The sequence below is a fragment of the Scyliorhinus torazame genome, chromosome 13 (assembly GCF_047496885.1).
Source record: "Scyliorhinus torazame isolate Kashiwa2021f chromosome 13, sScyTor2.1, whole genome shotgun sequence".
In the NCBI taxonomy this organism is placed as follows: Eukaryota; Metazoa; Chordata; class Chondrichthyes; order Carcharhiniformes; family Scyliorhinidae; genus Scyliorhinus; species Scyliorhinus torazame.
Genome location: NC_092719.1, coordinates 193,330,879 through 193,347,547, shown reverse-complemented (window position 1 = coordinate 193,347,547; position 16,669 = coordinate 193,330,879). Strand labels below are relative to the sequence as shown.

Sequence of the window (16,669 nt, the reverse complement as noted above, 5' to 3'; positions counted from 1 at the left end):
TAGTGCTTCACTTTGTTTTCTTTTTTTAAAAATAATTTTTATTAAAAGTTTTCACAAAATATCAACAACAAAATGTAAAAGGAACCCAAGAGAAATAAATACAAAACAAAACAACCCCGTGCCCCCCTCCCCTATACATAAATAATACATTAACACCCCAAATTAACACATAGCAAATATATACACCCCCTCAGATCCCCCAGTATAGACAAACAAAAATAAAATAGAACCCCCCTCCCCCCTCCCTGGGTTGCTGCTGCTGACCATTATCTACCGTTCTGCCAGGAAGTCCAAGAACGGTTGCCACCGCCTGAAAAACCCTTGCACCAATCCCCTTAAGGCAAATTTCACCCTCTCCAATTTAATAAACCCCGCCATATCGTTGATCCAGGATTCCACGCTTGGCGGCCTCGCATCCTTCCACTGAAGAAGAATCCTTCGCCGGGCTACCAGGGACGCAACTGCCAGAATACCGGCCTCTTTCACCTCCTGCACTCCCGGCTCCCCAGCAACCCCAAATATTGCGAGCCCCCAGCCCGGTTTGACCCTGGATCCTACCACCCTCAGCACCGTCCTTGCTACGCCCTTCCAAATTTCCTCCAGCGCTGGGCATGCCCAGAACATATGGGTGTGGTTTGCTGGGCTCCCTGAGCACCTAACACACCTGTCCTCACCCCCAAAAAAACGGCTCATCCTTGTCCCGGTCATGTGTGCCCTGTGCAGCACCTTAAACTATGAGGCTGAGCCTCGTGCACGATGAGGAAGAGTTCACCCTCCCTAGGGCATCTGCCCATGTCCCCTCCTCGATCTCCTCCCCCAACTCCTCCTCCCACTTACCTTTCAGCTCCTCCACCGAGGCCTCCTCCTCCTCCTGCATCACCTGGTATGTTGCCGAGATCTTCCCCTCTGTGGTAAACCACTGTGCTCCTATATTAAGGGTTGTACGGTAGAACCTGCACTACAGGTTCACCTGGGCCCCTGCATGCTAGCTCCGCCCAGGAGCCGGGTTATAAATATGCACTGCCTTCAGCTAGCAGCCATTTTGTCAGCTGCTGTAGGAGGCCACACTTCAGATACTAATAAAGCCTCAGTTTCAATTCAACTTCGTCTCCAGCCAAATTGATCGTGCCTCAATGTTTTAGTATCCGGATTAAACCAGATCGACTGCAGCTGGATCCACACGCAAGCGACGCCAGAAAGGACTTTCAGCACTGGCTAGCTTGTTTTGAAGCGTATATCAACGCGGCGCCGACCCCTGTTCCAGAGGCTCAGAAGATTCAAATCTTGTACTCCAGACCCAACTCTAAAATCTTCCCGCTGATCCAGGATGCGCCCAATTACGCTGACGCTATGACTCGACTCAAAGAGAGTTATGAGCAGAAGACGAACAGGCTCTTCGCCAGACACGCGCTCGCAACGCATACTCAACTACCTGGTGAGTCAATCGAGGACTTCTGGAGGGCCCTGATCCCACTAGTTCGGGACTGGGACTGCCAGGACGTTACAGCTACGGAGCACTCAGATCTCCTTATGAGGGACGCTTTTGTAACTGGGATTGGGTCCGATGTTATCTGGCAGCGGCTCCTGGAAGGGGCCACGCGCGACCTCGCAGAGACTAAAACACTAGCGTTTTCCATGACGGTCGCCCTGCGCAATGTACAGTCCTACGCCCCCAACCGCACGGCCCACTCCTCCTACGCTTCATGGGCCCCACAGGCAGCCGCCCCAGCGGGGGCGCTACCCACCCAGTACGCCTGCGCTATGCGCCAGCCAATGATCTCCGGGGGGCCCCGATGCTATTTTTGCGGCCAACAAAGACACCCCCACCAACGCTGCCCGGCCCGCGCTGCTCTTTGTAAGGCCTGCGGGAAGAAGGGTCACGACGCAGCGGTGTTCCAGGCCCGCTTAGCTGCTGCGGTCGCCCCCCCCCTCCCCCGGTCACGGACAATGGGCGCTGCTATCCTCCCCTCCTCCCCAGGCCATGTGCGAGCAATGGGCACCGCCATCTTCTCCCCCGCACCAGGCCCGCTCAGCAGCAGCAGTGCCCCCCCCCTCCCCGGTGTTCCAGGCCCGCTCAGCGGCAGCCGTCGCCCCCCCCCTCGGTCAAATTGATCGTGCCACACCCTCTCCAACCCACCCCCCCGAGAGTACCCTGTCCTGTACCGTGCGTGGCAGCAGCGGCGGGAATTCAACCACTTGCCGCATGGCAAACGCCCTTACCTGTAGATACCTAAAGGTGTTCCCCGGGGGAAGCCCGTACTTCTCCTTCAGCTCACCCAGGCTCGTGAATTTCCCATCCACAAACAGGTCCCCCAACCTTCTTATCCCTGCCCTGTGCCAACCCAAAAACCCTCCATCTATTCTCCCTGGGACAAACCGGTGGTTCCCCCGTATCGGGGTCCACACCGAGGCCCCCACTTCCCCCCCCGTACCGCCTCCATTGCCCTCAGATTTTGAGGGTAGCCGCCACCACCGGGCTCGTGGTATACCTCATTGGAGGGCGAAGCAGCGGCGCCGTTGCCAGCGCCTCGTACCCACACAGGACGCCGTCTCCAGCCTCTTCCATGCAGCACCCTCCCCCTCCATCACCCACTTGCGCACCATCGCCGCATTGGCGGCCCAGTAGTACCCACAGAGGTTGGGCAGCGCCAGCCCCCCCCCATCCCTACTCCGCTCCAGGAACACCCTTCTCACCCTCAGAGTCCCTCGCGCCCACACAAACCCTGTTATGCTCCTGTTGACCCGCCTAAAGAAGGCCTTCGGGATGGGAATGGGGAGGCACTGGAACAAGAACAAAAACCTTGGGAGCACCGTCGTCTTGACTGACTGCACCCTACCCGCCAGGTAAAGCGGCAACGCGTCCCACCTCTTAAACTTCTCCTCCATTTGCTCCACCAGCCTTGAGAAATTAAGTCTATGCAGGGCCCCCCAGCTCCTGGCCACCTGGACCCCCAAATACCTGAATCTCCTCTCCGCCCTTTTTAGTGGGAGCTCGCCAATCCCCCTCTCCTGGTCCCCTGGGTAAATCACGAACAGCTCGCTCTTCCCCATGTTGAGCATGTACCCTGAGAAATCCCCGAACTCCCTGAGGGTCCTCATTACCTCCGGCATTCCCCCCACCGGATCCGTCACATATAGCAGCAAGTCGTCCGTATATAGCGACACCCTGTGCTCCTCCCCACCCCGCACCAACCCCCTCCAGTTCCTCGACTCCCTCAGTGCCATAGCCAGGGGTTCAATTGCCATTGCTATGAGCAGGAGGGACAGGGGACACCCCTGCCTCATCCCTCGATGCAACCGAAAGTACTCAGACCTCCTCTTGTTCGTGGCCACACTCGCCATTGGGACCTTATACAACAGCCTAACCCACCTGACGAACCCCTCCCCAAACCCGAACCTTTTCAGCACCTCCCACAAGTACCCCCACTCTACCCTATCGAAGGCCTTCTCAGCGTCCATCGCCACCCCAATCTCTGCCTCCCCCTCCCTCGCCGGCACCATAATAACGTTCAGGAGCCTCCGCACATTCGCGTTCAACTGCCTCCCCTTCACGAACCCCGTCTGGTCTTCGTGGATAACCTGCGGCACCCAATCCTCAATTCTCGTGGCTAAGACCTTCGCCAGCACCTTGGCATCTACATGTAACAACAAAGTCGGCCTGTAAGACCCACACTGCAGGGAATCCTTGACCCGCTTCAGGATCAAGGAGATCAGTGCCCGGGACATCGTCGGGGGCAAGGCACCCCCTCCCTTGCCTCATTGAAGGTACCTGAAGACCCCATTGATGCCAACCCCATTCTGCACCACACTTCCTCCCCTATCCTTAACTCCCCCGATCTCCCTAGCTGCGTCCCGCTTCCGAAGCTGATGCGCCAGCATCCGGCTGCCTTTTCCCCATATTCATAAACCGCCCCCTGGGCCTTCCTCCACTGCGCCTCCGCCTTCCTGGTGGTCAACAGGTCGAATTCGGCCTGGAGGCTACGCTTCTCCCTCAACAGTCCCTCCTCCAGCACCTCGGTGTACCTCCTGTCTACCCTCACTATCTCCCCCACCAGCCTCTCCCTCTCCCTCTGCTCTCTCCTCTCCTTGTGGGCCCTCATAGAGATCAACTCTCCCCTAACCACCGTCTTCAGCACCTCCCAGGCCATCCCCACTCGGACCTCCCCGTTATCGTTGGCCTCCAGCTATCTCTCTATGCTTCCTCGGACCCACTCGCTCACCTCCTCGTCCGCCAACAGCCCCACCTCCAAGCGCCACAATGGGCGCTGGTCCCTCTCCTCCCCCCGCTCTAGGTCTACCCAATGCGGGGCGTGATCCGAAATGGCTATCGCCGAGTACTCTGTATCCTCTACTCTCACTATCAGCACCCTGCTCATAACAAAAAAGTCGATCCGGGAATAGGCGTTATGAACATGCGAGAAGAATGAAAATTCCCTAGCCCCCGGCCTTGCAAATCTCCAAGGGTCCACCCCTCCCATCTGGTCCATAAACCCCCTCAGCACTTTACCCACCGCCGGCCTCCTACCTGTCCTAGACCTGGAGCGGTCCAGTGCCGGATCCAACACCGTGTTAAAGTCCCCCCCCCCCATTATCAGGCCCCCCACTTCCATATCTGGGATCCGACCCAACATGCGCCACATAAAACCCACATCGTCCCAGTTCGGGGCGTACACGTTGACCAGCACCACCCTCTCCCCTTGCAGCTTACCACTTACAATTACGTACCTGCCGCCATTGTCTGTCACAGTGCTCGACGCCTCGAACGACACCCTCTTTCCCACCAAGATCGCCACCCCCCGATTTTTGGCATCCAGCCCTGAATGAAACACCTGATCTACCCATCCCTTCCTCAATCTTACCTGGTCTGCCACCTTCAGGTGTGTTTCCTGGAGCATGACCACATCCGCCTTCAGCACCTTCAGGTGCGCGAACACCCGGGCCCGCTTGACCGGCCCGTTCAGTCCCCTTGCGTTCCAGGTTATCAGCCGGATCAGGGGGTTATCAGCCGGATCAGGGGGCTACCTGCCCCCCCTCCCCCGTCGAATAGCCATAACCCCTCCTCGGCCAGCCACATGCCCGGCCCGTTCCCCACGGCGGCAGACCCCCGTCTCCACCCCCGTCTCCACCCCCCCACTCGCTCCAGATCCCTCTTGACCATACCAGCAGCAACCCGGTTCCACTCCACCCACGTCCCTTCGCCACCTCCGCGCTCCAGTCCTGATATATTCGAACCTCCGCGTTCTCCCACCTGCTGCTCCTCTCTTTCTTGGCCCACCTGAGTATGCACTCCTGATCAGCGAACCGATGAAACCGCACCAACACCGCCCACGGCGGCTCGTTAGCCTTGGGCCTCCTCGCCAGCACTCAGTGGGCCCTTTCCAGCTCCAGGGACTCCTGGAAGGACCCTGCTCCCATCAATGAGTTTAACATGGTGACCACATAGGCCCCCACGTCCGACCCCTCCAGCCCCCCCGGGAGGCCCAGGATCCGCAGATTCTTTCGCCTCAACCGATTCTCCATCTCCTCCAACCGTTCCTGCCATTTCTTGTGGAGCGCCTCGTGCGCCTCCACCTTTACCGCTAGGCCCAAGATCTCGTCCTCGTTATCTGGGATCTTTTGTCGGACCTTGCGGATCGCCACCCCCTGGGCCGTCTGGGTCTCCAGCAGCTTATCAATAGAAGCCTTCATCGGCTCCAGCAGGTCCGCTTTGAGCTCCCAGAAGCAGCGCTGGATAACCTCCTGCTGCTCCTGCGCCCACTGCATCCACGCTGCCCGGTCCTCGCCCGCCGCCATCTTGCTCTTCTTCCCTCGCACTTTCTTTGGGTTCACCACCACCTTTTTAGTCGCCCACCTCCTGGTCCAAGCCATACACTGTCGGGGGAATGTTGCAGTCTTCTTCCCACACTGGGAAATGTCAAAAAAATTCCGTTGGGGGCCCTGAAAAGAGCCCAAAAGTCCGTTCCAAGCGGGAGCTGCCGAACGTGCGACTTAGCTCTGCATAGCCGCAACCGGAAGTCTCACTTTGTTTTCATTTGTTTTACGGTGGAAGGGGAGGAGGCAGAAAAAACACTCACCTATGGGATCATTATCCAAAACAATTAAAAGTTACAATATGCCACAAACTAATTTCTGAGCAATCCCCTATTTACAGGACTAAAAAAAATAGCTTACTGTTGAGGGCTGAAATTTGTAGGCCATTTGAAATGGATGTCATTGCACTACAGAATACCGGGCTAACGGTGGCGCTATGGTTAGCACTGCTGCCTAACGCGCAGAGGACCCAGGTTCGATCCCAGCCCTGGGTCACTGTCCGTGTGGAGTTTGCACATTCTCCCTGTGTCTGCGTGGATCTCACCCCCGTGACCCAAGATGTGCAGGGTAGGTTGATTGGCCACGCCAAATTGGCCCTGGGTACTCTAAATTTAAAAAACAAATTGCACTACATAATGCTGTAGTTCAATCTAAGGAGGGTAATCATCTAGTCTTGTTCCAGTTCTGTTTATCCCTTCTTGCTTGCAAATTTATACTCCTTTCTATTGGCAGCACATAGTCAATGTATCTCAAATTCACATTTCCAACACTCGGGAGATTTCTTTTGACTGATGAAGCATATGTAGGGGTCACATATTCTCTCATAATTGAAATTAAATATTGGCATACAGAACAGGCCAGTCAGCCCAACTAATCTGTGCCAGAGTTTGCCCTCCTCACGAGTCTCCTCTCACATTATTGCCTCTAACTGTATTAAAATATCCTTCTATACCTTCCTCTCTTGTGAATTTATCTGGTTTTCATTAAATGCATAACAGCCATTCCTATGCCCCTAACTTTGGACTCCCCATAAACAGAAACATCTTCTCTACATTTACCGTATCAAAACTCATATCAGATTATCTCTTAACCTTCGCTTTTCCAAAGAGTACCAGTGAACAGCACAGTAGCACGAGTGGATAGCACTGTGGTTTCACAGCGCCAGGGTCCCAGGTTTGATTCCCTGCTGGGTCATATCTGTACGTTCTCCCCATGTCTGAGTGGGTTTCCTCTGGGTGCTCCGTTTCCTCCCACAGTCCAAAGACATGCAGGTTAGGTGGATTGGCCATGATAAATTGCCCTTGGTGTCCAAAAAGGTTAGGTGGGGTAATTTGGTTATGGGGATAGGGTGGAAGTGAGGGCTTAAGTGGGTCAGTGCAGACTCGATGGGCCGAATGGCCTTCTTCTGCACTGTATGTTCTATGTTTCCTGATAGTTGTACTGTGACAGTTCTGGCCTTGCCTATATATTTGTGTATTCTCTTCAGTCTAGTATAGTTTTAGATACCAGAACTGTGCACCAAATTCTGATAATGGTCTAGCCAACTGTCACGGCACCCTGGGCTAGTGCGTAGTCAATTCAAGCCCTACTTGACCTTGGGTCACAACACACAGGTGAAATTAAAGTTACTTAAATATCCAATGTCTTTGGTTTGATCCCGATTAAGCAGTGTAAGGACTCTTCCTATTGATTCCCTTATTTCCTATTTATTTTACATTATCGTTATTGTTTTAGTTCATGGATCTTTAATGGATACAGACCTTTAAGTCGAGCAGGGGAAGTGAGGAACTCAAAAGTTGCAAAATAGTACACTGTGCTATTGGAGATTTAGCTTTTGAACAGAAGAATTCAGGACTTTATGGCACCCGAGAGATTGGAGGGATTCAGTTTGATTGGTTGTCTGATGGCCAATGGATTGGCCAGGGACTATATTCTATCCGGTAATAGACAATGATTGGGTCCTGCCAGATGGGGTTTTCAGAGAACCCTGCCGAAAGCATCTGGACACTGAGAGGATGCTCTCTCTCTTTCTCCCAAATGTCATCTGTCTGCTATTTCTGAGTCTGCAGAGAAGTCTCAAAACCCTGATGAGCCTATAGTGAAAACCATTACAGGCTGAAAGCAAAGACTGAAGAAAGATCTAACTTCAAGAGGTCCATCTGAAAGAGGCTTTTCTCCTTTTATTTTTAGTATTATTTTTACACCCCTCTTTCCCTTCTGTGTTTGTCTGTCTTGTGTGCATGCAGAGGGTGGGATGAGGTAAAGAGTGGGGGTTAGTAATTAGATGATAGTTAACCAATTTTCTTTATTTTTATTCATTCATAGGATGTACGGTAGCACAAGTGGGTAGCACTGTGGCTTCCCAGCGCCAGGGTCCCAGGTTTGATTCCCCGCTGGGTCACTGTCTGTGCAGAGTCTGCAAGTTCTCCCCGTGTCTGCGTGGGTTTCTTCCGGGTGCTCCGGTTTCCTCCCACAGTCCAAAGATGTGCAGGTTAGGTCAATTGGCTATGCTAAATTGTCCTAGTGTCCAAAAAGGTTGGGAGAGTTATTGGGTTACGTGGATAGGGTGGTAGTGAGGGCTTAAGTGGGCCAGTGCAGACTCGATGGGCTGAATGGCCTCCTTCTGCATTGTATGTATCTATGTGGGCATCGCTGGCTGGGCCAGCGTTTATTGCCCATCCCTGAGGGCATTTAAAAGCCAACCACATTGCTGTAGATCTAGAGTCACACGTAGGCCAGGCCAGGTAAGGACGACAGATTTCCTTCCCGAAAGGACATTAGCGAACCAGATAGGGTTTTACGACAATGTCACCAATTAGACTTTTCATTCCAGATTTTTATTGAATTCAAATTTCACCATCTGCCATGGTAGGATTCAAACGCAGGTCCCCAGTGCATGACTCTGGGTCTCTGGATTACTAATTCAGCAGTAATACCATAATGCCAGTGCCTCCACTGCCTATTATCATTATTGTCATTAATGAATGTTAATTATGCTTAAATTTACAAACCTGATGACTAGTTATTGGGCATCCAAAAACCAAAGACTTTGGGTATTTTTAAAACAGAGTAAATTTCAACTGTGTTGCAACTCTGGGTCAAGTGGGGTTGGAATTGACTGCGCACTAGCCCAGGGAACAGCAGCCACCAGGTTTGTAAATTTTAACACAAATAACCTATTATTTAACAATAACGATTATTAGATAGTTAACCAGTTGTATAGCCTATCTAATTCCCAACCCCCACCCCCCTTTTGAACTCTTCCCCACTCCACACACATGCAAACAGATGACATAGAGGACGAGGGTGGTGGAGGGGGAAGAAAATGATGATTTAAAAAAGATAGGGATCTTTGGCTTCAGATGAATGTCTTCCAGTAAGTTTCTTTCTCCAGTTTAGGCCTTCAGTTGGATGTTATCTTTTCATTCAGCTTGTAATGGTCTTCACTGTAGACTCGCAGAGCCAGCAGGCAGCCAGAGGGCAAGAGGGAGAAAACATCATCTTATTTCAAGGGTCTCATGACTTCTGCTGGGTTCTTTTAAAAAAAACACTTGGCAGGAACCAATCGCTGACTGTTACCAGGCAGAACACTGTCCCCAGCCAACCCATTGGCCGCCAGACAGCCAATCAAACTAAATCCCTCCAATTTGCTGGGTGCCAGAAAGTCTGGAATTTCCTTTCCCAAATACAAAACTTGAGGACAGTGTTTCAGTTGCCAAGCCATTTGAAACTTTGAATTCTGTACTTCGTCCCCTCAACTTAAACGTGTTGCAATTAACGATCCCCAGAAGAAATAAAAAATTAGGATAAAATTAAAGAAATGGCAATGAAAGGAAATCAAAAGGATTCTAACCAGATACAAGTTAAGCATACCTTCCTCCCGCTTTTCATTTCTAATCCTCTAAACTGAACCAGTTTTGCACTTGTAAAGCTTTGTTAACGTGCATGCTACATTTTGATTGTGAATTTGTATCTCTAGATCTCTTTTTACCCTTACCCCAATTAGATTCTTATTTCCAAGAATTACATGGTCTTCTTATTCCTCAAGATGCACCACTTTATACTTAGCCATGTTGAAATTGAATTCCAATTTGCACATCTGTTCTGCATTGTTGTTTAAAATGCAACTTTGGAAGAGGGCTGGAACAAGGTGCAATTTATCAATGCAAATATACTGTAGTTTTCTGCAAATATGAACATGTAATGATTGTCTTTCCAACATCTGTCAGATTAAGTTTTAGTTATAATAATACATGAATTTACCAGTTTTACTAAGAAAGCCATGTTCGCAAACCAGAAACATTCATATGAATATTGCCCTTTGTCAGGATTCAATGATTCCCCCAGTAGGCCCCAAGGCCATAAAGTAATTTAACATATATTGTAATTATGAGTGGGAATTATTGCAAAGATCATTTACGGTGGGTGGCATGGGAGCACAGTGGTTAGCACTGTGGCTTCACAGTGCTAAGTTCCAGGTTTAATTCCCGCTTGGGTCACTGTCTGTGAGGAGTCTGCACGTTCTCCCCGTGTCTGCATGAGTTTTCTCCGGGTGCTCCGGTTTCCTCCCACAAGTCCTGAAGGACGTGCTGTTAGGTGAATTGGACATTCTGAATTCTCCCTCAGTGTACCTGAACAGGCGCTGGATTGTGACGACTCGGGGCTTTTCACAGTAACTTAATTGCAGTATTAATGTAAGCCTACTTGTGATAATAATAAAGATTGTTATTAAATTTATGTAGCTAAATAAATGCGTCAATTTGTACCGATCCTCATTCATAATGAAGAACAGTTATTTCACTAATTATGATAGGACAAAAAAACTATTGAGGCTGCAGAGCAAAATGTTTAACGTCTACTTTGTCTTCCCCTCCAAGACAAAGAACCCAAATTAAGTTACATGCTTCAGCCTGTGCTGTGTCATGAACACTATTTTTGTACAAAGGTTGCTGTTACCTTTTATGGGAAAGTATGTGATCTGTAAGCATAGAGGTCATCTTTGATAAGATATGTTCCAAGATGGTGCTGAAATTGAAAAGCACTTAACAATACAAAAGAGTAGTAGTAACTGAAATTTACAACCTGAACAATCTTAGAAAATAAAAAACACGTTAAAGGATTAAAGTATTATATAAACCTTTCCTTAGCATTGCTTGAAAAGTGAATATCAAAGTGACAAAGGAATTCTTATTACAATGACCACAAACAGAAACAATTTGCAACATACCTGCTTCCCATCCCAAGTTCACAATCTAACAGTGCACGAGAATTAATGCTTTCATAAACCATTAAGAATTTTACTCTTATAGTTGATAACATCTGAAGCCCTCAATTAGATTGCATCACATTGCAGCAACAGCTTCTTTCTACAGCATGTTGAACCACTATCCTTGGTGTTCCCTGCTTGCAGTTAATATAATTCTCTATTATTTACTGATCCAAATAATGGAATCAATGAAGCACCATGGCAGCTTTCTTAATTAAAACTATTTTATACCGAGCAATATAATTAATTTGAGAATTGACAATTGATTATCAAATAGTTTGCAAATACGTCTGAAGCTTGGCAAAATGCAAACACCCATAGTGTTAATGCATGTCAGTAAATTTCATACATCCGTATCTGGCATTACATCTTATTATGAAATATTATTTGTTTCTCTCCTCCATAACGCCTTAGACTGGAGTGGATCAATAATTACTTATTAGTCATACATTGAAATGCTCTTCCCGCTGTTAATTTTTTGTTTATCATGAAATAATGGATAGATTGCCTTTTCCAGCTAAGTCTTCCACATGAAAAGTCAGAATTGAGGGTTTGCCAGAACTGATATCAAGCCAATTTTTAGTATTTTCTGCCTCATTCAATACACATTTCCATTGCAATGTTGCAGATCGGATGCAGACTGGAGATAAAAGGTGGATGTGAGCTTTGTAGATAGTAATGATATGAAAACAACAATGCAATCAAAAAAACTCCAAAATAATCTTTGAGTCAGCCAAGGTGGTAGAAATTACTCAGCAATTTGACATTTACTAGTCTACTGCAAAGATACAATTTTGAACCATCGGTTGACTAGCACTCCAACACCAAGTCAAAACGCAGTGTATCCCAATCTCCTAGCCCGGATTTGTGTTTGTAATTCAGTTCACTACTGAGTGAGTTCTTCATGTCAAAGATGTTGTCCTTTGAAGAAGGTATTAAAACAAGGCCTGTTGCTGTGGTTTAGGTAAACACAATTGATCCTATAGCATTATTTGAGGAGGTTGGGCCTCAATTCAAGGAAGGAGCAGAGATCCTCAGGCTGACTGCTGGGGGATTGAGGTCTTTGGGGATTGGATGTCTATGGTGAAAAGGAGACAGTAAGGGCCAAGACACCAGAAATTCTCTGTGTCAAAGGGCATTGGAAGAGTCACAAATGTAGGATAAGGATATGAAGATATCAGTTCTGTGAGCAAGAACAGGTTGAAACGGTGGACAATTTAAATATTCTTCAAAGTCCAATTTAACCACACCACTAAATTAAAATTCATTTTTTATGACTGCAAGTCTGCCAAAATAGGATTCTTGATTGACAGAAAACACTAATTACAAATTCAGAGGTAGTTAAATTACATTGGACTTTAAGCTGATTTATCTGGGCAGCTTAAATACTACTGTATCAGTTTTATGTTTGGAGCAATTATTTTGCTAATAATTATGATTTTCCCATCAATAGCGAACTGAAGATCGTGCTGCACAGTAAATCCAGTCTGCTTGGTTACACTTCTTTATCCGGATACAGACGGAATGCGGAAATAAAACATTGTAGTTGCCCTCAAGACTCAAAAATATCATCCAGGGTGCGAACGCATGGAAAATTGTCAAAGTGTAATTTCAGGCCGGTTTAGCTGGGGGTTTCTTCCCAGCTCTATCGGCACGTTTCCCACCACTATCTAACCACACTTAGCCAGTTTTATGAGCCCTGCAGAGTTCCGCTCCGAGCTACAGTTGGAATTTTTTCATCACTGGGTAGCTGAACTCACTGGCCAGAACGGCTCCTCAGAGATGGGGGCCACCATTTTGAAAGCGTGCCTGGTCTCTTAAGACGATGAGGGTCCCCCACATCCCAGGCAATATCACTCCCCACACACATGGGCACTACCCCACATCCATCTCCCCCACCCCCAAGGGGTCACTGAGGGGCCCCCATTTTCAGGCCTTCCCATCCCGCTTCCTGTACCTTCATGCCCCCTTCCAGGACCTCCACCCTTCCCCCCCCCCCCCCCATACCTTCTGGAGGCCCCTTCATACTCCCTCATTGCTCCTTGCATAGGCATGGCCCCCCTCAGGCCCTGACCTTTGGCAGTGCCATCCTGGCACCCAGGCAATGCCAGGGTAGTAGTTCCAAGGTGCCAGAGGGCCAACCTGCCTTGTTCCTGACCAGTCAGTGATCTCCAATGGCCTGGGAGGCCCCCTCAAATGCCATGACACCTGGTCTACGTTTGTATAGACAAGTACTAAGTGGCGCCGGGGAGCCAGTTAGATCACGGGAGGCCGTTAGATTGGGTTTCCATCTCGTGAATGAGATGCCGATTGCCCTTAATTGTACTTAATTAGCTTTGTGCCACGTCTAGGCGGGATCCGGGTCCCACCAATGGGAGCAGACCGGTTAGTTCGCAAACCGCTCTGCGCCCGGCGTGGTTCCTGATTTGGGCCTCTCGCACAATCTAACCGGATCACACTGATCCTCGCCGGGCGCAATGCGGCTGTTAGATTGCACCCCCAGAATTTCACATTTGGAGTAGGGCCGGTAACTAGGGAACAGAAATTTAAGATAATTGCCAAAAGATGCAAAAAGAGAAAGAGAAGAGGATTTTTAAAAAACTCACAGCAAGTAATGATGATTTGGAATGTGTTGCCTGAGAAGGATGTGGCAGAAGATTCAACCTTTCCAAAAGGAGTGGATAAATACTTGAAAAAGAAATCAGGACAATGGTGGAAGAGGAAAGGAGTGGGACCACCTGGTAGCATTTTCAGAGAGCGAGCAGAGGAATAATAGATGGAATAGCTTCAAGGCTTGGAGACATTTCATTTCCAACTGTGTCTGCTGTAGGGTTGAGAGACAATATGGAACAAACAATCAAAATTAACTGGTCCAATTAACACAATGTAACTAAAATTATTTTACTGCATTTATGACATGCAAAAATAGTTTTAAAATTACACTGAACCATTATTCCTATTACTGAAATATGCCTATTTTGCAATAATTTACAACCTCTGGATTTCCTTTTTAATTTGCTATACTGCAGAAGATAACCATTAATAATTCAAAATAAAACTTGTTATAGAGAAGGACTGTAAAAACGTATACTATGCTAAAAGAGACATTCAAAACAATCATAAAATGTTTAGAATTTTACATTTATTGTAAAGAAAACAAAACTATACAAATAGTTCAGAAAATATTTTACATCTCTGAAGTTGCAGTGATCCCAACACTTGTCCAGCACAAAAACCTTAATCAATCTGAACAGGTTTACAAATTAAGCATTTTTATTCCACATAAATGGACATTCAATCAACAATATTTCATCTTCAAACTTCTTTGGGCTGGTCACCCAAGCCATTGACTGATGAAATTGTAACGTGCCACACTCATTCAACACACAGGTACACAAAAGCCACAGATGCTATTAGTCCAAAAGAAAAAAGAAGAAAATGCTGGAAACACACAGATCAGGCAATAACTGTGGAGATTCTTTTTTAAAAAACGTTCACGTTTCACTTCTGCCCAAAGCCTGAAATAGTGACTTATTTCCTTTCTCCACAGATGTTGTCTGACCTGCTGAGTGTTTTGAACATTTGCCATTTTTGTTATACTGAACTCAGCCTGCAGAGCATTGCATCCTGGAATCTGAAAATATTGCACTCCAATACCTGTTTCCCTGATAATAAACTCAAACAAAAATGTATACTTGTGCAAATTTTTTAAACAGAGTTTTTTAAAAAATGCATATAAAACAGATACCCAGCTGAGATTCAGTATTTCACCAAAAAAATAAACCTATTGACAGTCATATTTTAAGGTATTCTTCTTGCAGCACGCTTGGGTTTCATAGCCCACAGTTAATAAACAATAAATTCTACTGTAAGGCAAGTGTATAAAAAGTAGTCATATATTCTCATTTTTAAACAGTAAAAGGTGACATTTGCTGACTGTTATTGACAGTGATATCTGTGAGATACATGGCTGCAGTTACTAACTACCAAATCTTTCATTCTGCTTCAACTGCTGAAAGGCACTTAAATAGTTGCATCTATTTCATAAATGAAACCCACCAAACTAGTCCTTTAAAACCAATTCATTATGATTTTCCTGACATTTAATGTTGCAGTGAAAACAACTGAAAAACATCAGCTCAGCTAAGTCAGACTACAATTGGGTGTATTCAAGTATGTCAACATCAAAGTTTTGCACAAATACATGAACTTGATGAAGTCCTTTAAATCCTGTGTACAGTGCTTTAAGTTCCATCAGTTTCTAGTTCCTGATATTCGACTTCTGGCTCGTTGGAACAAAGCTCTTCCAAAGCTAGTTCTGAAATAAGACTTAGTATAAATAAGGCAGTATACATATTTTGTAAAGCAAGACTTTTCATACTTTAGGAACTATTTCACTTGAACATTAGAAAGAAAATGCAGGAGTTTGGATGAGTTCTGCAGTTTTCTAAAAATAGAATTAATTATTTTGGTGACAGTCAATATAATTCCGGGTAATAGTTGATGAAACAGTTTATGAAGCAGCTAAGTAAAGAAGCAACGTAATGATCAATCACAACTCTGTTCATGTGGACAAAGTCTCAGGTGTTTCCTAAGAATTTAAACTAATTTATTCTGTTTACATACAACACTTGGGTACTTATTGTATTGTAGTGATTTTGTTACTGGTCAACTGATTAATAGGCTTAAGTGCAAATCTTACATTGGCTGTTTCAAAATATGAATTCACTTTTTTTGACACTGCTGGCAATGGGTGCTATGAAGCTGTTGGATTATTGTGAAAATGCAACTGATTATCTAATGCTCATTGTGAGACTGTCAAGTTTACCCAGCTTGGCCTAAATGAGTGACTCCAGTCTCTCAACAACATGGTTAACTCTCAGCCCTCGGATATGGCCAAGCAAGCCAGTGGTTCAGGATCAAACTGCTATTGCAGTGATTCAAGTAGGTTGCCGTTATCACCTTCTCAGGGCAACTAGGGGTGGCAAGAAATGTGACAGCCACATGGTGAGAAAGATATTGTTTAAAAATAGACAATTGCGTCAACCTTCCCAATACTTAATTGAAGGCAATTTCTACCCATCAGTACTGAATGTCAGACAACCAGTCTGATAATTTAACAGAAGGAGTCAAGAGAGGTGGTGATACGATAAAGAGCTGGATGTCATCAGTGTACTCATGGAAATTAATGCTGTGCTTTCAGATGGTATCACCAGGGGGCAGTATCTAGCTGAAAAATAGGAGGGGCTAAGGATAGATCCTTGGAGTTGGGGTACACCAGAATTAATGGAACAGGACCAGGCAGATAAGTGGTTGCAAGGGATACTCTGGCTACAATTAGATATGGAACCAGGCAAGTGAAGCCACATCCAGTTGAAGGACATTGGCAGGGTTTTATCGAACTATGGCGTGGTAACCCCTGTCAAAGGCTGCAGACAGGTCGACAAGGACAAGGACTGGTAGTTCACCGTTGCAACAGTCACATAGGATGTAATATGTGACTTTGATAAAGAGTGTTTTGGTACTGTGACAAGGGCGGAAAACTGGTTGAAGGGATTAAAGCATGGGAGTTCTGGGAAAGATGGACATGGA

The 16,669-nt window shown here is 47.0% G+C and overlaps 1 protein-coding gene across 2 annotated transcripts in view; it reads right to left on the bottom strand.

The window, feature by feature from the left end:
- Nucleotides 1-14,199: 14,199 nt before the first annotated feature.
- atrip (ATR interacting protein) overlaps nucleotides 14,200-16,669 on the bottom strand; it is a 36,001-nt gene continuing 33,531 nt past the window's right edge. For both annotated transcript variants that reach the window (XM_072472650.1, XM_072472651.1), the window contains exon 16: nucleotides 14,200-15,395. In XM_072472650.1, coding sequence (XP_072328751.1) covers nucleotides 15,322-15,395 — 74 coding nt within the window. In that variant the 3' untranslated portion in view covers nucleotides 14,200-15,321. The remainder of the gene's footprint in view (nucleotides 15,396-16,669) is intronic.